Source organism: Athene noctua, chromosome 1 (assembly GCF_965140245.1).
Source record: "Athene noctua chromosome 1, bAthNoc1.hap1.1, whole genome shotgun sequence".
NCBI lineage: Eukaryota > Metazoa > Chordata > Aves > Strigiformes > Strigidae > Athene > Athene noctua.
Window position 1 is genome coordinate 235,843,219 of NC_134037.1, and position 24,767 is coordinate 235,867,985.

A 24,767-nucleotide genomic window follows, 5' to 3' on the forward strand; every position below is an offset into this window, starting at 1 on the left:
ATATTTTTCCATACCTGAGGAGAGAGTTGGTCTTGTGTCCTCCCTACTCTTATGTAATAGACATGGCTTTCCTGTCCTGTCTTCACAAGGAGAAAGTGTGATGTATACTGTCAAGGTTTTCCCTGGCATGAGATTGCCTCTGTCCATTGCTTGCCTTTATCATTTTCTTTCCACCTCTCTTATCAGGAACATGGGGTTCTGGGATTGCCCCTACGAACTGTAGTTGACAAGTCCTCTGTTTCCTCCTCTATCAGTGCAGTCTGGCCTGGTCATCTACTCTAAATTAGCAGATAAGCTGATGGGGTCTGGAGAGATATGAAGAACTGCAGGAGAGCATAGTAAGTGGTTAGAAGTGTGTCACAGAGAATCTAATATTGATAAATATACATTTTTCTGTAATCCATAGTTTGTAAGTTTCTAAATCATGACAGTGTGAATAAAAGCCATGTACAGCTGCTGCTAAATAAGCAAATGCTGCTAGGGTATGTATGGGGAGAAGATGGATAAAGAAAAGAATGATAATGCTCTTATAATTCAGCAGGTTTGTCTGTGTCTGGATTGCTGCATTTAGTACAGAAGATGCCAGTTCAGACAGGATATTGCCTCATTAGAGGGGCTGGAAGAGAGGGATTGGAAGACAGGTAAGGAGAACAGGACACAAGAACAGCTTTCCCAAGAGACTGGAAAGATCGATTACCTTAAAGAGGAAGCATGTAAGAAATGATAGGCATATACACAGCAACTAACCAGTGGAGAAAGTAGAGAACAGAAACCCCTAATCACACACAGAATCATCTAGGTTGGAAAGGACCCTAGAGATCATCTAGTCCAACCGTTCGTCTAACACAATTCCCACCTACGGCATATCCTTAAGCTCTAAATCGACCCTACTCTTGAACACTTCCAGGGATGGGGACTCCACCACCTCCCTGGGCAGCCCATTCCAACACCTAACAACCCGTTCTGGAAAGAAATGCTTCCTAATATCTAGTCTGAACTTTCTCTGGCGCAACTTGAGGCCATTCCCTCTTGTCCTGTCACTTTCTACTAGGCTAAAGAGGCTCAAACCCAGCTCTCTGCAGCCTCCTTTCAGGTAGTTGTAAAGGGTGATAAGGTCTCCCCTCAGCCTCCTCTTCTCCAGACTAAACACCCCCAGTTCCCTCAGCCGCTCCTCATAGGACATGTGTTCCAGAACCTTGACCAACTTTGTAGCCCTTCTCTGGACACGCTCGAGTCATTCAATGTCCTTTTTGTAGTGAGGGGCCCAAAACTGAACACAGGCATCGAGGTGCGGCCTCACCAGCGCCAAGTACAGGAGCAAGATCACTTCATATTGTAACACAAGAGCAAGAAGATGTTCATTGAAATTTGCAGTTAACTACCTTAAAGATGATAGAATAAAATTAGCACTCTGAAGTTGAATGCTGAAGAAAGGAAAAGCTGTAACGAAGCTATATGAAAGAAGTAGCTGGATGTGAAGAGGCACTGCATGTTTGAGATGGATTTTTTAAATAATAAAACCTAAAGTTTAGGACAGAACATCATCTTGCGATACAGGTTGGAAGACAGTTTCTATTCACTTGCGTCGATTTCCATCTACCCACGCAACCCCCATAAGAATGCAGAGGTGACAAACTGACTGTCTTGTAAGCCCTTGTGAAATGCCAGATCACCTCTAAATTATAGAATCAGAGGTTTGGGCTTTGCTGGCATCTCACAAGGCACTCCACACTATGTATGATAAGAGGAAATCTGAGAACCCCGGGCAAGGCACTTCAGGGCTGCAGTTCTTTTGCAGCTGAAGAACAAACCTTTCAGGATGAGGTTGGGTTTGCATTGCTTTGCCCTGCTTTCTCCATCCCTTTTTCTAGCACTAAAGCTGCTGGGCTTCCTGCTTTCCTTCCCTGAGGGTACCATGACTCCAAAGCCAAAGTTGTCCTTCTGGGTCAAAGCAAGAGAGGCTTCTTGCCTCCTCCAGCAGATCAAAGGTAGGAGTTGGGTTTGTGTGAGGACGGTGAAAATATCTGAATCAGGCAGGCTGCCCTGAGAGGAAAATAGCAATGAGCAGAAAAGATGAAGGAATATTTTATCACCTGTGAATCATTGTTCAAGTTCAATGGTAAACTGGAGGAACTGGAAATGGGATTTCTCAGCAGAAACTCCTTGATGCCTCAAGGAGAGCATTTCCAGAGGCATCTTGGTGTGGTGCAGAGCCCGCAAATACATTCCAAGTAGATGCATTTGCTGTCTCTGGAAAAAACAGTGTCATAATTATTCATCAGTATTTGAAAACCAAAAGCCTGTCTGTTACAGAGGGTGTTTTAATAAGCCTTCAGCATCAGCAGCCACATGTCACCAGCTGATTGTCCTATTTGTTGGCTAAGGAATTACATACACTGTGCTGGTATGAGGATTGGGTTGGGCTTTGGGTTGGGTTTGAGGTTTTTGTTCCCAAAGAAAAAAAACAGAGAAACAATTAATTAAAGGGAAAGTTCATATAGTGACATAAATGTGCAAATTGAGAGGTAACGACTTCATGGGAACTGTGTGGATGTTAGAAATTACCAGCTGCTTGCTTGGGAAGAGCTTCCTTTGCCTTGAGATATGACTGATGCTTTTCTCAAAATCCAAGAAGCACAGGTTTTCCCCTACGTCTTTGTGTTGTGTGAATTAAATGTTAGGTTCTTTCTGACTGACCGTGATAAGTATACTGTCAGAGGAAAATAAATAACACTTTACAGGTTGTGCATGCTCTTGTCTTTTTGCAGCTAGGACCCTATTTTCCTTAGACTAGAATTCTCTGCAATGAATGGTTATAACCTGTTTAATACATACAAATATCCTCCAAGAAGCACTGAAATAGTTATTGATTTAATTTAGTCTTTTGCAATGGATGATGCAGATGACTTAACATCCAGAAATTAAAATGAAGAGAGCATCATCCTATGGATGTGGAAATGTGTGTTCCTTTCCCTACAGTAAAGGCATAATTTACTAGATGCTGCACTGTATAGTCAACCAAGGGAAACATTTATATGAAAAATAAATTGAGGCCTGAGGGTATCTGTTCGAGCCTGGATCTCTCATCTTCCTCCATATCCCTTTATTACTTGCAAACTTTTTCCTTCTGCATTCATCTTTCCTCCCAGGTGCCGTGCTGTTTTCTTACTGAGGCCGTGGTATCATTTCCAAGCAGAATTAGAAAGAAGGGTAAAACTGAGGAAATTCTTTCTACTCCAGCATACTAGCACTTATGTTTGTTGTAAATTACAGCTAGGGACTTAATTTAGTATTTATGATAGAATATCAATCTTTTCATGTAAATGAACTTATATATAACTCCTATACCTGGAGTACTGTGTTCAGCTCTGGGCCCCTCTATATAAGAAAGACATGGACCTACTCGAGAAAGTCCAGAAGAGGGCCATGAAGATGATCAGGGAGCTGGAGCACCTCCCCTGTGAGGACAGGCTGAGAGAGTTGGGGTTGTTCAGCCTGGAGAAGAGAAGGCTCCAGGGAGACCTTATAGCTGCCTTCCAGTACTTAAAGGGGGTCTATAGGAAAGATGGGGAGGGACTCTATCAGGGAGTGTAGTGACAGGATGAGGGGTAACTGCTTTAAACTGAAAGAGGATAGATTCAGATTAGATAGAAGGAAGAAATTCTTCTCTGTGAGGGTGGTGAGACACTGGCACAGGTCCCTGGCAGTGTTCAAGGCCAGGTTGGATGTGGCTTTGAGCAACCTGGTCTAGTGGAAGGTGTCCCTGCCCATGACAGGGGCGTTAGAATCATAGAATGCTTAAAGATCACCTAGTTCCATGATATGAATCTTATTTCTTAGAAATGTCGTACTGGTGGTATGTATATTGAAAAGGGATATGTCCAGCTTTTACTTCATAGGTTCAAAAGCATAAGCTTACTTTTAAATCTGTTGAATAATTAATTCATTTTTAATGTGGCATGAAGGATAAATAACTTAAAAATTATCATTAACTTGATTGATAGTCCATAGCAGTTTTAGAAAAAAACCAAGTGTGTTGTGTTCTGCTGAACAGATGTTCCGACTGGGCAGCTGGAAGCAGGCTGGTGACCTGGTAGGTTCACATTCTTTGCCTTTGCTACATGGGCAATTTAGAGGGGATCTGGAGGGTTGCTTTCTTGCAAGTCATGGATCCACTAGGTATTTTTAGCATGGTTCCACTGAGTCACTTGTTGCATAGCAGGCCTGTATTTTAATCTAATGAGAATCTTTCTAATAACTTCAATTACTGAAACTTTCGAATGTGGGAAGGAGGTGAAAGTAATTGGATTGCAATAATTAAATCATCCAATGAGATTACCTTCAAAAGGTTGTGTTTATGCTTCCTGAATGAAAACAGGAATTGATCAGTACAAGAAGCACCAAAGCTGCATCTGTTCTGGAAGATAAATCATTTGGTGGGGTGCAGGTGAGGGAGGTCTGTGCGTAAGAGGGAGGGATGAAGATCATTTTGTTACCCCAAAGCTCTGTAAGGAAGACTGATACACAGGTCTTAATGAGGGAGTTAATTTTGAAACTTTGCTTGGGAAAAAAAAAAAAAATCAAATCCTACTGTGATGTAACAGTCATTGTTTAATAATTTCCAAAGCCGTAGATTGATGTTCACTGAGAATTCCAGCCCTGCATTTACCTGCATTTGCAGATAAAATTATCTTCCCTACAGCATTTATGCTGGAATGTGGTATAGTCACTGCACTGCTTCATATGACACATGAGCAGTGCTTTTGTGGAGCTGCTGAAGCCATGAGGCAGCTCAGCTCTCTGAACCATGTGCTAGTAACCTCAAGGTAACACAGTATTTTTCTGTGGTTGTGACTTATGGTTCATTTTTTTGGTCTCACTTTACTTGCCTGAAGCTTCAGCAGTGGAAAGTGGGCAGAATCTGATTTTGGTTCAGTGCCTGAACAGCAGAGCATGCACTGCTTCTAGGCATATGTGCTCGGGTAACTGGAAAAATCACTGAACTGCATTGCTCACTGTCCAGACAACTGAAAAATGGGTGGAAACTGTTTCATAGCTGAATAGTAAAGCTGTCATGTTGTTATCATTTTTTTTTCAGTCATAAAAATCCATTTCTCCTGAGATTGTCTTCTATGAGTCTTTGTTTTCTAGTCACTTCCCACAAAATCCTCAAAAAGCCTTCCCTGTAAACCAAAACTGTGTTAAATAAAGTGGTGTTTCTTTCTTTTAGGTCTAAATACCACTATTAGTTTTTCCCTGACAAACCCATGCAGTTCTATAGATGCATATAAACCTACTAAAACTTCTACATTTTCCCTATTATGCATTACATATTTGCATTGAGTTTACAGAGGCATGAATTAAATGGGGAAATAACTTAGAAAGTTTGGTTTGAGCTAAGATGTTGTGTAAGTTTTCTGTGAAAAAATTCCTGCCTGTTGGTCCGTTTGCCTGCTTGCTTGGTGTACTGTTTTGTGCAATGCTTTTTTCTGAAGATAGATGGTAAATGTGCAGTACATCAAATTTGAAGTTTGTCCCCTCGTGCACCTTTGCACTGAGCTTCACTCCAGGACTTTTCTACCGTGTTCCTCCTAAGCAGAAAAGAACTAGTAAAGTGCTCTGAAAGATCATTAACCTCTGATCTTAGTTTGCACAACACTTTAGTAGTTCATTTCCTGTCTTATCTGTAGATGTTGGCTCAAAATGAGATTATTCATGATCAAAATTTTTTATAACATATATACTTTAACTTTTGTAGGATCCAGGGTCTTGCTGGGGTCCATGTTAAGAAACTCTACTTGTGACTCTGAGAACAGATGAGGCAAGAGACATTTGCAGGGGAGGATTATGAAGGAGATCAAATAAGGCTATTTAGATTTAAACAGCAGAATCATTAAAAGTAGCAAAAATCAGATTCACTGCTGCCAGCTGATGGTCAAAAAAGTCCGTGAGTCCCCTTGTGCATTTCTCCCCTACCCTACTCTTTGCACCAGACTGCAGAGTTGCTCCTGAGGTCCCTGTTCCGCATCAGGCGGGTGTCTGCATTGTCTGGACTTTTATTGACCCATGTCTGACAAATGCTATGTGGATTGTTATCATGGAGCTTGCTGTAGTCATGAACTTCACCTAAAACATTCTCTGCTAGCCTAGGCACAAATAAAATCAAAGCAGTGGCATTTTATATCACTGGATGACAGTGCATTTGAACATTCAAGGACTCATCAGACTCCTTCCTCCTGCACCATTGGTGCCTGAGCTACTGCTGCAAGATCCAGTTACCTCCACGTGGTTTTAGGTGCGCTCCCTGTGCTGTTCATGTCTAGGACTGCACGGAGCCTTTATTTGGTTCATGTTCCTTTCAGAAACCATGTTTCTCTGGTGCTTCTGAGCTTTGTGCATGAGAGCTGCTGGACTGGCAGCGATGGCAACAACATTTCAGATCCAACAGCAGGATGTCAAAGGTGTTGGCTGTTGAGCTGCCCCAGCTTCCTCTTGAAGCCAGACCTTACCACTCCTATGGCTTTGTTGCAGGGTTTGGGTCAGACAGAGTAGAGAGTGCAATTATTGCTCAAAAGGCTTTTATTTCATATGAAGCCTGATGCTTGAGTTACAATATCTTCATTGTAACCTCAGTCTGTATCTTCTAGAAATTGCTCTTATGTGATTACTGCTAAGAGCGAACCTCTCTAAACCAGCCCTGAATTAAAGCCCATTCTTCAAAACTCTTTAATCTTTTCCTCATGCGTTGTCCCCCTTTTCTGAACTATAGTAGCTCTTGCACTTTCATTTTAGAAACCAAATCTGCCCTTCTGTAATATAAAGGAACCTGGAACAGATCCACAGTGATGTATAGTTAGTTACCTGTACACTGTCTCAGTCTTAGAAAGAGTCCAGTGAGTAAAACCTTGATTAGTTCAGTTTAAATCTCACATTTGTTCATCAAAACCAGTGAAAGTGAGGTAGAACCTGGAACATGCCCCAAAATTGTAGGGTTTATGCAGAACCCTCCATCAGGGTTGTGTGATGGTCTCTGGGGGGGAATAACATAGGGTGAGCCTGAGAGACAGTCATGCACTTCCCTGGATCTTTAGAGCTGGGTTTAGGTGTGGTGGTGGTGTAGAAGTGTTGGTGTTTTGAGTTGATTTGGTTTTGCTTTGGTTTGGGTTTTTTTTTTCAGGAAAACATAGCATGAGGACCTGTTAGATAAAATCATCTTGGTGCCTGAGGTTTTGGCACTCTGCTATTAAATTTCTTTTTGTTTTCCCTGAAACACAGGCTATCTCAGAAATTGGTTCTAGTTTTGACTTTTGCTTTCATGTATTTTCTTTCAAAATTTATCAGAGCAATGAAACTCCTCACTGCTGGTTCCAGGACGCTGGCAGTGGTTCATGAGCTGCCACTAAACTTGAAAGATCTTTTATTCTTTCAGAAAATCCCAGTAGCAGCTCATGTCATTAATTGATGGGAGCCAGAATCTCTTTACATCTCTTGCCCACAAAAGTCCCTGGAGAAGTTGGAGGTTTATAGTATTGTAGTATCTTTGATGCAGTTGTTAAATAGTTTTCCTTATCCCACTTCTAATGACAATGTCTCTCTGTTAAAGGCAGTGAAACTGTCAATGCTGTACTTGGACTTCAAATACTGCTATTGTCATGTTTATTTAATGACAGAAGATAAAGTTTTGTTGTTGCCAGGGAGACATGACTTTTGAATACTTCTGAATTGTCTATTACTGGATATTTAGGAACAGGTGGACTTTTAAAATTTTTTGTTTCAACACTAAAGAAGACTTTAGTATATTGATGGTGAGAATATGTGTTAATACTCCACTGGGTATGTCTGAAACCTCACAGATTGCACTAACCCTGGATATAGTATTATCCTAATCTCTTTTCCTTTCTTCAGTCAATTAAATAGCTAGATGAGCATTTTAAAGATGAGCACTTTCAGAATAGTTTAGTGTCTTCCTTTTCCTATTTGGAAACTGTTCTGTAACTGTGTTAAATCAGTTCTGAGGTTAGAATAGCTGACAGAAGGGGGTGGCTTTATTTTTAACCATGTAATGTCACTTGCACTGATGACCTACCTCCTTTTCCCAAGGAGCAGTAATGCACAGGGGGCAGGTGTTGATCTCTGCATGAGACTGATTCAACGTCAGTAAGTGACAGATAAAAATTTCTGTACCTCACTACAAATAGGAATAAAACTCATTTCACACGTTGTACTAGTTTGATGCTTAGCCCTCTTGGTCTCTCAACAAGACAGGAGATCAAAAAAATGCACAATATATGATCCAAGATATAAACAATAACGAGGAGTATATTAAACTGCCATTTAAAACTCACTTCACACCTTGTACTGGGTTTGATGTTTACCTTCTTGGTCCCTCAGCAAGACAGGAGATTAAAAAAAACCCACAATATATGGTCCAAGGTATAAACAACAATGAAGAGTATGTTAAAATGCCATTAAAACCAATTTTCTGAAGCCCAAGAATACCTACAAAATACTGTAGTAAATTGTATGTGTTGAGGTTTACCTCTGCTCTGTTATACAGCTGACGTATGGCTGGGGCATGAAGGCGATAGTGTGTTACACAAGTGCATCTCCGTGAAGAGAAATGTTTAAGAAGGCAGGAGTGAGGAATGAAAACATTCACAAACAGCAGAGGAGGGGTTTGTTATGGGAAACTGATATATCTGATTTCTTCACTCACACTGTACAACTAGAACTGATGGTTTTATGGATATTCTGGAGAAGTGGAGTGGAATAGGGATAACGTGTTTCTTGAAGTAATGATGGTGTTGGATCTCTGCAACAGAGTTCATAGTATTGCAACATACAAACATCTTGGGACAGGGCTTAGGCATGTCTAATATGTCTGTACTGTATGCAACACCAGTATTTGCCTTTTGCCTTAATTTTACGCAAGGCTCCAAGGAGAAAAGACAAGAGCCCTGCCTATGAGTCAGTCACAGAGACTCAACTCCACAGCTCCAAGCAATGCTGACTTTTTCAGCAATGAGATGACTGCTCCGGCCAGACTAGGTATCGAGTAGAAAATCTTCCATCCAGCCCAGCAGCATTGTGCAGACTTTCATGGAGCACACTGCAACTTAAATGCACAAACTAGGATTGGTATGAGCAAAATGGCTTTATCAGAAAGAAGATGCCATGGCATGTACCACTGACTGAACTAAGTTTCAGTAGATGGTGAAGTGCAGAGCTGCCGTGCTGAGGTGGATGTGCTGCTGTTGACATAGGCACTGCCGTGAGTAGTAGGTGCTCAGATGAAGCCTCCCTCCTGCACACATACGTGCACGGCCTAGCAGTTGCATCTGAGACCTGCCAGTACAACCACAGCCACCTGGACTTGAGACACATGCTCTTGAGCACAACAGAGAGAAGCAATTTTTCTTTTAAAATATACATTTTTCACATCCCCCTAATATACGAAGATGTAGTAGCCTGTCTTTTGCATGGCAGAAATATTTCTGTATAGCCTGTCTCATTTAAAAATAAATAATCTCTGTTATGAAAAGACTAGAAGAGTATCCATTGATTTGACGTGTTCTAAAAATCTTTCCAAGCCAATTCACTAGCAACAGAATGAAGGGGCAACTCATTTCCATGGTGATGCTGACTGAATCACTCTAGAGCAGTTGAAGAATGGATCCTGATCTGGGTGGGTGCTGTGTTTAAGTCCAGTAACCATGCAAACAGCAAGTACTCTTCATGCTATATAGCCATAAAAAAAAGCTTATTTTCATTCATGTTTAGTGGTTTTTTCTTTGCATTTTTTAGAAGCTTCAAAAGCTCTGGGTTTCACGTCTAGTGGGTAGTATTATGTTAAGAAGTATACAAAAATGTGCAAAACTGCAGCTGAAGAAAAAAAGACACTCTCTTCCAAGAACATTTGGCTTCTTTCAAGTTCAGTTGTTGTCACATTTTGTTCTTTTGCCCAAATCTACTTTGGGAAAAAGTTACCCAGAAAAGTTTAATGAACTGAAGTCAGTTTTTCCTCTTTCAATAAAATGCCTAATCCAATACAGTGATTTTTAAGAGAAGAAAATCATGAGTCATCATTTCCTGACATAAGAATTATTTTGCTTTTACATCAGCTTACACATAGATATTAGAATGACATTGTAATTTTTAACATAACTTTAAAATGCTTGTTTTAAACATATGTATAGTAATCATCCTTATTTTTAAAATAAATTGTTGACAAGATCTTTTCCGTAAAATAATTTACTGGTGGAATAAGTATTTCTGTAATGAGTTACATGAACTGACTTGCTGGTTATGTTCCCTTTCACACACCTTAGAGTTAGATAACATCTTTTCTTAGTCTTTTTATTCTTAGAATGCTTTGTTTCTCATTTTGCATGAATTAGTCATTGAATGGAAATATATTTGACTACATAAAGAAATGAGCGTACTGTGGCCTACGCACATACATACATACATACATACATGCAGAAGTGACCTACACTAGTAAAAGTAGTTTCACTCTTAACTAGGAACCTCCACCAGATTTTTGCTTTGGGGTTTTTTTAAAGCCTAAGTAGAAAATATTTTTTGTTTCAGTATCATTCATCTAGCAGTCTTAATGTTGACATAATTGTCAAATTAATTAGTAAGTCTGCAGTGGGTACAGTTTAAAAAACAACAGCAAAACCAAGATAAAGTATCCAAATTACTGCCATTTTTGCAAAGAAATTTGATTTTTATTTCCTCCAGCTTTTGGAAGACCTTTTAATGTACATAGTCCTCTTTTAACGAGCTGAATTATCTCTAAGATGTACTGGATTTATTATTTGCCAGAGCCTTGAAGTGGAGAGGAGGCAACTGTGAAAGCCAGGGAGTTCTGAAACCAGTAGCACTGACTATATAGATTGAGATGGTCAAGAAAGACAAGTCTCTCACAGGATATTGGTGCACCACCACAGGGCTGTTTCATATTGAGTTACTTCATCTCCTTGTGATTCATCCCATTATTTTTTTCTGCACACTCTTCGCTCCCACAATAACTTCATTTGTCAAGGATAAGAGCTCTTGTTTTTGGGAAACAGAGTGGCTGATCTGCTTTCAGAATTACAGTGACCACCTTCTTACCAAATGTGGATCCAAAAGTTCTGGACCCTGTCTCGAACATGATGTACAGCCCCGTGGCTGTGGACATCTTCCCAGAACTGTTTGCTGAGGTCCAGAGGTAGAGCACTGCTCTGACAACAGCTACTGTTAGCTACAGCAAGAAATGACTGAAGGATTTGGCTCTCTCACTATTCAAAATGCGGTAACATTGTTATCAGCTGATGAATTGTCCCTGAAAAAGTATTGATGGTTTTGCTTCAGATCTGCTGAAGAGCTGTTGATGTGTTTGTTGAAAAACGGCTGTTAGACTTTAGAGGTAATTATGCTGAATTTTGTTTGTTTTGAGACATTTGTGAGAGCTTTCTAACCCTGGGACTTGACCCAGTGAAATGTTAGATTTTAGAGGAGCATACTGTGTCAAAGTATATGCATGAGACATTTCTAAAATGATACAGCTTGTGTAGTGCCTAAATACACAGGTGTCTGAATTATTTGCTAAAAAATTAGTTTGGATGCAGGGTAGAATGATCAGAAACCTGGTTTTGGATATAGGCAATCCAGGAACACATAGTGGTGCAGCCCTTAGCTTGAGGCTTGCAGGATAGATAACTAGTTCTTGAGTTGCTTCATTATATATTGCATGGCCTCTCTGTTAACACTTGATTTGTGTATGTAATATCTTAGATCAATTATTATATTAGTATTGCTCTAAACTTTTACTGGCTAAAAAGGGCTGAAATCTGCTTTTCCATGAAAATGAGGTAACGGTAGGAATGACCACATGGTCTTCTCCATAAACTGTGTTTCTACATTTCATGAACTGGAAAGAGCCATTCTTTTTCTTGGTTGTTTTTGTTTGGTTTGGGGTTTTTGTTGTTTTTGGTGGTAGTGGTTTGGTTTGGGTTTTTTCCTCCTTACTGATTGCCTGCTGTTTTAACTGGTGACACTGTTACTAGGCATGTTTTGATGAAATTAGCTGATGAACTAAAGTTAAGAGAGAGCCTCAATAGAAAGAGGCTTCAGAGATTGGACCAAAACAAGCAAATGACAATGGAGACTGAAATACTAAATATTTAATGACCCAGATGGTACATCAGTCCAGATTCTCTGCTCAGGAAACAAGAAGCAACAAGCATCTCAAGCATGTGAAGGGCACGGATTGAGAGACAGGGAGTTGTCAGTATGATATGATTATGAGAAAGCAAAAGTAATCCTGAGATACACTGGGAAGATCTAGCAGAGAGGAAACGCTAGTGTTTGTGAGGAGGCCTGAGGCACTGCATGGTTCTAGGTGCCTCTATTTGAGGACAGCAACTCCAAACAGGTAGCACAATGCAAGGCTACTTGTTGCCTTGATCATTGTTTTCAGAGAAGGACAAGAGTTTGTCGTCTTCAACCTGATGCTCAGTGGGTATCTGATAGCATTGTGAGCTCACTGAGGGAAGGGGAAGATTCTGAAACTGAAGAGCTCATTGTTGGCACAAATGGACATAAGCTGAGTAAATAGAAGCTGAAAATCCCAGAACCTCATTCCTTTGCTTAGAGGTTTTCCTGAAGTAGAACAATGAAACAGCAGGCATCAGATGGACCAAGGCCTACCCGGAGAGTAGGAAGAAGGCTTTCTGCTGGATGGGCTGAAACAAGAGTGCTTACCTGGGCTAACGAACAGTTGTGTTCCAGTCCAGCAAAAAGCCATAGCACTTTCCAAATACTGTTGTGATGTGTGAAGCCAAGATGTTGAGTATGACATGGAACCAAGGAATGGGCTACAGTCATCACCTTACAGAGGTTAATCTGAGGCTAACGTATAAGGCTGTTGTAGGAGTTTACGTGCTTATTTCCCTCTTAGCAAAATAATTTAATTTTGAAGAAGGGCTTGTGCATTCAATGTCACCACTTTGTTTTCATTCATGGTTCCTTTTTCATTCTTCCTCATGTGTGTGTTGTGTTTTTTCTTTTGTAGAACAGTTCGTGTCTGGCTGAAGAGAGACAGTGGACAGTACTGGCCTAGCATATACCATGCAATGCCATGTAAGTATAAGGAGATGTTCGCTATCTACTGGGTATTTGTAAAATGGGTTTTCTTGTTATAATGAAACTTCATGTTTATGACCATTTGCAAGCTTACCACTTCATATTAAATATTATTCTTGAACAATCCTCTTGGTTTCTGTGAAGCTTTACTAAGTTGCATGCTAATGCTTCTGAGAGGCATCAGGGATTACAGCAGCAAAAGGATACAGATATGCTGGCAAGGGATGAACGTTTAATGCAAACATTGATTAAAAAATGTGGAGCTCAAAAAGTAGTCTTGCATTCTCCCACTAATGGAGTCCATAAAGCTTTGTAAGTCTCCAGTATAAATCACTCTGCCCTTCCTACTGCATGTGCTCAGTCCATTAGAGTGCAATGGTAAATGGTTTTGTTTGGTAAGAACTTAATATCCTGTGTCAGCTAATATGATAGGGGAGAGGATACTGGACAGGGAAGGCAGCTCTTCCAGTGGAGAAGCAGAATCATTCTACCCTGCAATTAAACCAAATCTTCCTCATGGATCCCTCCAGTATGGTCTGCTGTATGTCTCCTCTCCCAAAGACTGTTCACACTTTAAAAGAAACTGCAGATTGATGTCCATTTTTCCAAGGGGCAGTTGAAGAAATCACAGACCTAGCTATTTGTCATAACCCCTGTGTTGAGTGCAGGAGTATAAGTCTTCAGGACACCAGCAGCAAAGGTATGCTGATGTTCTTCAGTCAGCTTCAGATGTGCTAGGTTAGCCTGTCTTTGGAAAGCTTATGAAGCTGACCTTAAATCCACAGATTGGGGAGCATTTATCAGGTCACATCGAGGTATTCTTACTGTCTGGAGAAAGAATTATTTTCAGCTAAGATAGCTAAATTTGGAAGAGATATCTGTCTCCATGATATGTAAAATATTTACTAGACATAAGTTTTAGTACCACAACAACATCAACTTGGAACTTTATAGTGGCCATAGTGTTTGACTGCCTTCTCTAAGAATGTGTTCATTTGGTAGAGAAGAGGATCTCTCTTCTTCCTTTGGTGATGGACTAACTCATAAGAATATGTCAAGCCTCAGAGGTATTTTCTGCTCAGGAGTTTGCACAAAAAGGTATTGGAAACCAGCTAATGATGTGGCAGTCTGTGAAGCTCTGTCACAATCCCTAATAGTGGCCTGAGTTCCCTCAGCAAACCTCTCCTAAGAGGTTTGCTTTCCCCAGTCAAACTGTTAAGAAATGGCAATTCTAGCAGTTTGGCATTAATACTTCTATTTTTCCATGTGGTGTTTTTGCATACATTTGCATTTTTAAATCTTAGTTCCTCCTCTGGTCTCAGCAAGGCTGCTTTATTGCCAGTAATAACAACAGCTTCACTGGAAATGATGGAGTAGATCCAGATCCACTGAAAGGGGACTATTTTAAAGTTCGTTCATAAATTTGAACACCTGACACAGCTCCTTCGCTTGGAAGGCTGGTAAACATTTGAGCCATGGGTTATTAAAATTGTGCTGTGATATTCACCAATTTCAAGAGTGATCTGGTATAATTAATGACTGGAGCAATGCCAGTTACATTGTTACCAGCCATGGCTTTAAGCTTGGAAATCATAGGAAGGGCTCTGAGTCAGCCTCTGCACAAGTCTGCACTGGACTGGAAATGATAGTTTTGTCTGTTTCTGTGTGGATCACCTTTTTGATGGTCCTCTGCTTTAGGTTCCTACTGGGTTTTGTTGTTTAGGGAACAACAACTGCCCAGAGGTTCTCTGTGTAAAAATGTAATAGGCGCAACGGTGCCTTTGTGCTGCTTAGCAAGCTGTGAGTGCAGGTCCCACCTATAGATACCCTGTTAGCATGACTTGTGACTTAGATGGTGTATGACCTACACCATTTTATGATTTTATATCAGATAGCCTTAATAACTGATCTTGTGCCCTGGGTACTCTGGGACATGAAGAAGATGAGGAGTTGGGCTGAGCTGGCCATATGCTTTGGTCAAGCTCTATACCCAGGTGGGACCACCAGTGCATTCTGAACATGAAACCCATTAAATACCTGGAAAAAGATCAAGATTGTAGATCATCTCTTCTGAGTAGGGATACTCGCTGCTCTTTAGCAGTGGGATTTCCCCAATTAGAAAGTTTTATGCCCTGTCTATGAGTGTTTCTGTGGTTGAAAAATTCCAGACAACATGGTGACCACATTTTTGATCATCTCTTCCATGAGAAAATCCTTGATATAGAAAGAGCTGTGGGTGTTATACACACTGTTATATTGTCAGTAAGGCAAACGAAGCTGGAAACCTGGCTAATGTGTCACCTTCACTCCAGCATTATCTCAACAACTGTATTAACAGACCTCTGATGAGCATGTTTACACTCTTAATGGTTTAGATGTGTACCCTTGGTTACACATATGTAACACAGATTGTAGAAATGTAACCACGATTAGATGTGTGACTTTTGGGCAGTGTCTGTACAGGAGAAAAAAACAACCCTGTCTGTCTTATGATGGTTTCCATAGCTAACACTTTGTTTTGAACCAGAGGGTAGAAAGACTGCAAAGCAAAACATGCTCCTTCAGTCTTAAACTATGCCACTTCTAGGCACTTCAAAAAGGGGTTCCTGAAACTGCAGGTACAAAGTTTGTATTTCTCTTCTACTTCTGTGAGCCCCTAATAGAGGTGACATGCTGTTGAGAGCATGAAGTATGTAATTGGGCTTTTCCTCCAGAATGCATTTTCCAAAGGCTAAAATCAGTGTTTATTTGCCCTATAGTTAAGATAAAGATTGCGGCCAGATTTCTGCATAAGGAATATCTTTACCTGTCCCCTGTAGTAGTTCAGATCAATCTTTTTCCAGTCTGAAATCCAAATCATAGCTAATACTGAAGTAAGGGGCCTTCAGAGTGCTGTTATTTTTCCCGGATGTTATTTTAAAAGGATCTTGAACATTACAAAAGCTTGGGGCAGGGAGTGTTGTGGGTTTTTTTTTTTCTTCCCCTCTTCTTAATGAGCCTAAGCGCTTAAATATCTAAATATCATCTTATTTTCACTAAAGTGTAAGCCAGTGCACTCTTGTTACAACTGGCATCACTTTAACTACATTAGCATAGCTAGTGTGGATGCAATTTTGCTGCTGACATAATGATTTTTCCAAGAGCACGTGTTACTGAAGAATTCCCTTAGGAAAATTATTTTAAGTATCTTCATACTGCTATGACTGTGTACACACACAAGTCTTCAATTTAGAAGTTACTTTTTTTGCAATCGGCCCGTGTCAAGCAGTTGCTTGCACCTTTTGTGTCTTAAGTGTTTCAGGCTATTTGGGAAAAGCATACTTCAGATAGCTAATTTACCCAAGACTTCTTGTCTGGGAGCTGCTTATTGCCTTGAGTTACTAGTAGCTCTTTCAATGTATGCACAGTGTTTGAAAACTGATATCTAAAATATGCCCGTTCTGACATTAAGTATCTTTAAAGGGATTTGATGTTTATTCTGCTTAGAATTGACTTTTTTTTTTCCCTGTCTGTTTTTTTCCTACAACTGCCTCATTCTGCTACAACCCTAGAAGCCTCAATATAATAGTAAGGCATGACAATCCCAAGGTATGATTTGAGATTGTCTTTTCTGAGGAAGAGGTATGGGAAGGAGAAATTTTGTCACTGTTAGTAGCCCTAATTTGTGTTTCCTTTCTGGCTGTTTCCATGAACTGAAGTATTTTATTTGCGTTAACTCAGTTGACCCTTCCAGGAAAGAAATAAATCGAGGTGCCTCCCTGGATGTGGATCTGGTAGGCTTTCTGCTTGTGGTTGGTTGTCCTTTAGGAAATGTTTCAAGGGGGAGTCAATACTGAAGGTAGAACGAGTTTTGTTAAGCAGTCAGCAGATTTGCCTCTTCTTCATATAGCTTTTCTGCCGACTAAACTGTTGAGGAAGATTTGCTGAGCTATGGGCTGTTTAATCCTAAGTGAGACATTTCACAAATCGAGAATATGGCAGATATACAGTACTGCAAAAGAGAGGACTCCAAGCTTGTTACTAACTAAAATACTGTGAGTAGTCACAATGGAGAGTAGAAACCAAGGGGGGGGGAAGCAGAACTAAAAGCACATCTGGCTGTATTCTATATTTATCACAAGAATATGGTTTAAAAATCACTTTTATCACTGTCAAAGGAGCAAGAATGCCTGCCCCTAGATGCAGTTGGCAATTGCTGCTGAAAAATAATTCCTGTAGGTTTTTGTTGGGACAGCAGGACTCCCAGCTGCATGCTGCTATCTTGAACAGTAAAAACAATCCCTGCCTTCTGAATGCAACTTCACTATTTCTCAGTTAAACCAGGCGTAGCTCTTGAACTTTTGCAAGAAAATTCTGATTTTTACCCTTGGTGTGAACCCTGCCAGATCCTTGAGAGACCACAATATGACTGACTTGTCAGCAATTTAAGAGTACATCCTGATGTTTATTAAAGTAGTATTGATATAATAAAATAATGGCTAGTTTTCAATACAGTCTTTTATTTTGGCCATAGTATGTGATACTGTCATAGTGTTGTCTGTGGTGAAACTGGAATAGGGGACAATTAAGGCTCGCAGTCCTTATTATTGGCCTATATGTTGATTCCTGCAGGTTAACTTTCTTGCTGTAGGTATAGGATGGAAGCCTCTGACAATACAGTATTTTCTTTTATTGACAATAAAGTTCAGGCAAATGTAAAAAACTAAATTATTCAGATAAGAAATCTCTCAGATTTAAACTGAAATGTCAGGTGCCTCTTGTATCAAAGCACCATCACTGCTCTTGTGTGACATGCCTGTTTTCAGATAACTAATAAGAAAAAATGAAGTAGCTGGAACAAGACATAGCCATTGTTCCATGTCCTAATAGGACAGGGTTGAATGAATTGCAAGAACACTTTTTTTTTTAATGCTTGTCTATTGGAAGGGGCAAAATGCTGAACAGCATCATAAAGCATGTTAGCTAGTTTTAGGCTTTCCAGAACTTCAAGAAAATGAGAATCACATTTTGTTAACTTCATCAACATGTTCATTTTTTTCAGCTCCATGTTCATGCATGTCTTTTAACCCGGAAACCAGAAGGCTGTCCATAGGTCTAGACAATGGTACAATCTCAGTAAGTACATCCAAAGATTTCTAGTTGAAATGCTTCCCTTTTGAGAAGTATATGTGTGATGTTGTGGTGAGGATATTTTTGCTAGTGTTTGGGAGAGAGACTTTTTACTGCTAGTGGAACTGAAGCTGTAGTGTAGAAAATGGCAGGTTATTACAAATTTCATTCCAACTGCCACAAAGAGATTGAGTGGGGTTTACAATATTTATTAGGCAACTCAACAAACAGTCTTAATTTGCATATATCTTAAAAAAACCACAGAAAAACAGCTGTTGTTTTATTAAATTTGAGTGCCTTGTTAATCATATCACACCAAAGTTTTCTGAAAGCAGCAATTAAGAGGGGAAAAATCATCTTCTGAAAGGCAGAAGGTGGATTTCTGTTCCATATCTGGCTACTTTTCCAAACTTCAGGGTTCAGATTTTGTTTTCCTCTCACTTCCTTCAGAGGAGTTGCTCCTAACTGTCAGTGCTGTCGCTGAAAGACTTGGTTCAGTAACATTGGAGATAGGTGTGTGTGAAAAGGAAGCAGGGTATTAAAACAAGAGCCTGTCTTTTAGAGCTGGGACAGAGGGTAGCAGTTGAGTTTAATTCATTGGGTTTGTCTTGTGCAATGATAAGTAAAGAGCTGTATCACTTTGTGAAACAGTCACGGGTCAGAGAGGTATTTTTCACCTATGCCTCATCAATAGACTCCTCTTCCAGTTTAAGATCATTTTATGATAATTTCAGATTTTTACTGCTGTTGTCTCTGCCTTACAGACTTTATAACTGAATGAGTGTTTGCAGGTTGACATAAGAGCAGCTGTCTGCACTAAAGCTGGGATGGTATTTGGGAAAGGATGTGTGACTCTTAGTTGTTGCCTGTGAGCTGTATCAAAGATGTGTAGGTTTTGACCTATAAAGCTATTAGCAGAGATTTTTTTCTGCTTGTAGGAGATTTCTGCTTTTGTATCTAGGAGATGGGACAGCTGCCAGAGAATCCCCTGCACCTCTGAAATTCCCTCCTTCCCACTCTTTGAAATAGCTGTAATTTGCCAGTCCTACTACGCACTTTTGTTTTCACCAGGCCTTTGAGGAATGTGAAGGCGACTGTAAATAAGGCATTTAAATACTGTGGCATGATGGAAGAGATGTGTCCTTTATTTTTGGGGCATTTTTCCTTGAAGAGTCAGAGGGTGCTTGAGTCTGAATGGAGTCAAATATTTTCCATTCAGAAACTAAAGAAGGTAAATGAGATATGCAGGTGATAAACCAACATGTCCTTTAGGTACTTACAGGTATATATTGCTATGTCTAAGGCAGTTTCTATTTGTTGCTGAGATGGGCTTTTCCCAGTCTTCTGGATGCAAGCACATAGGAGGGGGGAAGGGCTCATCTGCTGGTTGAGTTAGTCCCCTGTAGCTGCAGGCAGTGGTGTGGTAGAGGATTGTGCAGAAAACAGATTGTGCTCCATAAGCTTCCACCAGCGATGAAATGTTTCCTTCTGTAGCAAACCTAAGGCTTATAAGAGAAGTGACAATTGTAATGTGCTACAAGAAGCGGTGGATGTGGGAACAGAAGAAGAGTAAGGGTATCCCCATATTCAAGTCCAAGCAATGTTGGGGTGTTAGAGAAAATCCCGAGTACTTTAAAGTGGGTTACAACCACCCTCTGGAGGAAAGGATAGTTTTTCCTTCCTGGGCAGAGCTATGATTAGTTTAGCACAGGAGTGTACAAACAGGGCACACTGACCACAAAATAAGAACTTACTGCAACAAGGTGACCTTAGTGCCCTTACTTTTAATTGTCTGACCCTCAAAGGGAAAGTACAGGCAGTATAATTGAGCAGCTTGAAATATTTGGGAATTTGTTAGCTGTTTCATGTTAGCACTTCTGGTGACACCCAGCACCTTTGTGTACACTGGATGCAGGACCAAAAAATGCTGAAAATCATTCTGCATCTTCACTTTGGCTGTGTTGAAGGAAAGTGCTCCAGGCAAGGGCTGTAAACTCATGACAACAGCACATAATCTCAACTAATCTTTTTGCAGTTCAAGGAAGTACTGCTTTTACTTTCTGATGTAAATGGGGACAACGAAGTAGAACTGTCTTTTTTCTTTTACATGAAATTTTTGTAAAATGTATGAATTTTGGTTATGAACCTCAGAAATGTGTACGGTGCATTTTGAGAAGAATGAGCAGCAATGTTATTGTCATAGAAAGATGTTCCAGCAAAGCCACCGTGAGGTGAGCTTGTATAGTCACCCTTCCTTGTGAAACAGGGTAACAATTTTTGCTTATACAGAGATGAAGAGGTTGCTTTCAACCTTTTGTAACTTCTCAACATGAAGACTGCACAAACTTTTGTGCAACACAGTCGACCATTCTCTTGAGCAAAATGTTGTCTAGCATCTTGCTTAAGAGCAGTGGTAAGTAAAGAAAAAAAAATCTAGCATTTTCTTTACACTTTGCAAACCTTTTCTGAGAAGAAATTGTATATCTGTTACTTTATGTCTTAGACACTGCTTGAGGTCCCTTTTGGAAGCCAAAACACTTTATCATGGTCATAAATTCCTTGCTCTGAAGTGGAGAAAAACCTGCTTTAATGGGTGCAAGTCTCTCAAGTTACCACAACAAGAAGAAACAGGAAAGGTCTGTGACTTGCAATAGATATGAGACTTCCACAGCCAAGATGAGACTCCTTACCTAATTTCATCCACCTGAAAGTTAGTTTCCTAGTTAACCATTAAGTTCCGCATCCAGTAGAGGAGAGGTGAATTGCCTTTAGAGAAACCCATGTTCCTTACTTTAGAAACTGTTTTAGAATGGCATAAATCTCTCTCCCCATTTTGGGGGAGATTTAAATGAGGGATTTAGGTTTTAGGTAGCTGAAACTTAACTAAATTGATCTTTTGTGCTGACCATGCTTGCATCTAGATGAAGTTGTTACACACTTCAAGTAGGGCTACAAGGACGACAGGGCTCCAGAATAACCCCTTCAGAATTCTTCCTTGGGGATGGTACTTATTAAGGCAAATTTATCTTTCACATCAACTGATCTTGCAGATTTCTACAAGTTTGGCCATAAACAGCACTTTGAATACCTGAAACTGAGTCAGGGTCTGCCTGCTGATGTCTGCCTTTCCCCTCTGCCAGTGTGGGAAGTTTACTATTTTTTCCTTCAAGAAAACTACATGATAGTTTCTGTTTTCTCCTAGTTGTGCTTTATAAAGTGAAAACACTGTAATCATTGTATAGAGCTTTCTTTGCAGCAGACATAGATGTAGGGTCTGACAGTAGATTTAAGAGTCTTCATTCTCTTCCATTTCTGAAGTGGCTTTGTTGTTCTCTAGAAGACATGAGAGTGCTGTCAACCACTTGTGTTAACAGGATGAAGTCAAGCCTTTAAGGAGATTCACAGTGTGCTGTCAAAATGACATCGTCTATCACAGTACAGACTGGGAACTAGGTTGTGAGTAACACATAACTAATATATAAAGATTATTAACTCTCAGAAATTGCTTCAGTTGCCTAAGCAGAGGTCTCTAATGCTATTTTGGGATACATCAGTTGGCATCCACCTGCAGGTCTGAAAAGACATGGATCTTTCTTAGACCTTGGGCTTTGCCAGCTGGCCCCATGGCCAAGGACTCAGAAATGGTATACACCTGAGTATGGGTTTTGTTTGCCTTAACAAGAGTCACTTGAAACAAGGTGCTAATAATATTTCCAGGATGAGGATTTACAGAGTTCTTAGGCTCAAGTTTGTGGTGGCTGCATGTTTCAGTGTGAAGGAGGTGTGGTCCATGAAGGTATAGTTGAGAGTCTTGGTACAACAGTGGGCACTAGACTGGACAGTCTTTTCAGATACTCAAGAATTCTCCTTTCTGCTTTTTGAAGATTTTCATGGTACCGAGTCATTATTGTAATAATAAGCTTACTGAAACAGCCAAGACTGATCACTAACATTTTCAGTATGGTAAAAAAGGCAGTAAAGTATCTCCAAAAAAAACCTCTGAAGAGCAAAGAGCAATCTTGCCAGAAAAAATGTTTTTAATCCTTGCAAGGAGGGGATTTGGTTTTGTCATCCTGAGTGCTCTAATATATCCCAGCCCCTCCTGTGCAAAAGGGCTCACACAGGACTCGGAAATCTTTCTCGGTTCTATTAACAAGCACTGACTGAGCTGTGTGGGTGACCCCAGCCTTTCTAGCTCATTAAGAAGAGCCAAAAAGCTGCCTAATGAGAACTGAGCTCAGCAGCTCTGAGAGGAGCAAAACATCTACATATGGAAGGATAGAAAAACAGTTTCTGCTGGTACAATGTTAAAGAGATGTAGTCAGTGTTTTTGTAGTGCAAATGACACAATGTATGTGCAACAGGGCATGAATTTCTTGAGCAAGGTGCCCTGTGCTAAAATACCTGTCTATTGACGCAACTAATACACATGGCCTTGAGAGAGAGGGGAATGAGCGCAATGGAGGATAGTGTAAAGGGAAGCAGGGAGTAAAATATTTGGAGAAAGGTTAGAAAATGCAAAACAAGAAAATGCATCACAAATTATCATATGCTTTCAAAGAAGAAAATGAGAAGCAATAAGTCTTCAGGGGGAAAAAAAAATGTATTCAGGTTAATTGGAACTGTGTTTATTTTATACTGTATTTGTTTATCCCTTTGGATGTAGTGGTGTATTAATAGTACATAGCTGTGGTCTGCATTAAACCTTACAGAGCTAATCAATACTTGGGTAAACCTTAGAAACTGCCATTATGTTTGATTCACTGTATTACAATGGAGAGACTCAAAAGGCTTTTCAGTCTTCCACTGAAACTGTGGGACTGTTCAGATCATGAAACAGAATGGCCGCATCAAATTTATCACAGAAAAAATGCAAAGAAAAATGAGAACGCAAAACATGCTCTTCATCCCACCCAAAGTCACCAGCATCTGTGTGCCACCACAGTCAAAGCTGGGGATAGCCAAATTGGTGGGAAAGGCAGACATATTCTCCTACCATGTGTTGTAGCAATTGAAGGCATTTCTCTTTAGATAATGACAGCAGAAAGTTAACATTCACAGCAAAGGCCCTTGCTTCAAGTAGGCTTTGTAGTAAAGCATTTCATGCAGGGGTTTAGTATTCTTCAGGCAGTGGTTAATGAAAACCACTTTCCCTGTAAGTAGCTAGGGAGGTATAGCAGATTTCTAATGTTCTGTGGTTTATAGAGTTAAGGTGGCCCTGGTATGCCCAGCTGACTTAAAATTGATTTGTTACTGCTCTTTAAATAACACCCCCACTGTAATGCTCAGATACCAGTGGAAAGCTAATGGGAGGTGGAGCAGATTAAGGAAAGGAAGATGAAGTAGAGCAATTCAAGAGAACATATTTATAACTAATTTATGAACAGAAACCTAGTAACAGCAAAATACATAGCTGCCTCAAATCACTCACAGTTGTTTTCCTGGAAGCTGGGTTCTGTAGATGTTCCACAGATGTAGCCTCTCCATGGTGGTGCCAAGCAGTAGATATGATGTGTCAGAGTAATCTTGGTGCTGGAAAACTGTGCAGATTACCTACAGTGACCCTGCAGAAAATGTAGAGTGACTTTTCTTTTAATTTCGGTTTGGAAACTGTGGATAAATACCAGCTTTTTGGTGGTTAGAATGTTTCTTCATGCTCATTTGCGCTAAACATTCGGTTTGCCTTAAATATATTCTGTAGGCTACTGAAGTCCAGTCTTCTCTACTGTTGCATAGTGCTTTTTGCAGTGCTTATACATGAACATTTCACAACTGTATGCTTTAAAATTTATGTTATCTTGTGTTTGTAACATTTTTTTTTTTTCACCTTATTTCAGATTAAATGAGTTAGATTTTACTTCTTTGGTCACCTGGCTAGATTAGCTCAGGGAGTTTCTGTGTAGTTTGCTATAAATTATTAATATGGTGTGGTTTTACACTCCTTGTTTTTTCTTTATTTCTCTGAGTACATGGTGTACATGTGTAGATAGCTTTCAGGCTGCTGTCAGGTAATTCTCTTGAAAGACATCAGTTCTATGATCTACTTTTAGCCTGTTCCTGGGCTGCAGTTGCCCTTTTGCTAGTCTGGCAACGTTGTCTGTAACACTTTTCTTTGGCATTTCATAGAATCATAGAATGGTTTGGGTTAGAAGGGACATTGAAGATCAACCAGTTCCACCCCCCCTTGCCGTGGGCAGGGACACCTTCCACTAGCCCAGGTTGCTCAAAGCCCCGTCCAACCTGGCCTTGAACACTTCCAAGGAGGGGACAACCACAACTTCTCTGGGCAACCTGTGCCAGTGTCTCACCACCCTCACAGAGAAGAATTTCTTCCTTCTATCTAATCTGAATCTACCCTCTTTCAGTTTAAAGCAGTTACCCTTCATCCTGTCACTACACTCCCTGATAAAGAGTGCCTCCCCATCTTTCCTGTAGCCCCCTTTAAGCACTGGAAGGCTGCTATAAGCTCTACCTGGAGCCTTCTCTTCTCCAGGCTGAACAACCCCAACTCTCTCAGCCTGTCCTCA

The 24,767-nt window shown here is 40.3% G+C and overlaps 1 protein-coding gene across 4 annotated transcripts in view; it reads left to right on the forward strand.

Moving 5' to 3' along the window:
- The window catches only part of WDFY2 (WD repeat and FYVE domain containing 2), a 69,582-nt gene that overhangs the window by 22,420 nt on the left and 22,395 nt on the right, over positions 1-24,767 (forward strand). For 3 of the 4 annotated variants that reach the window (XR_012634223.1, XR_012634224.1, XM_074913568.1), the window contains exons 2-3: positions 13,061-13,128; positions 18,173-18,246. Coding sequence is in view for 2 of the 4 variants with exons in the window: in XM_074913568.1 (XP_074769669.1) it covers positions 13,061-13,128; positions 18,173-18,246 (142 nt within the window). In the remaining 2 variants the exon portion in view is untranslated. The remainder of the gene's footprint in view (positions 1-13,060; positions 13,129-18,172; positions 18,247-24,767) is intronic. The other variant, XM_074913584.1, reaches the window with a different exon arrangement.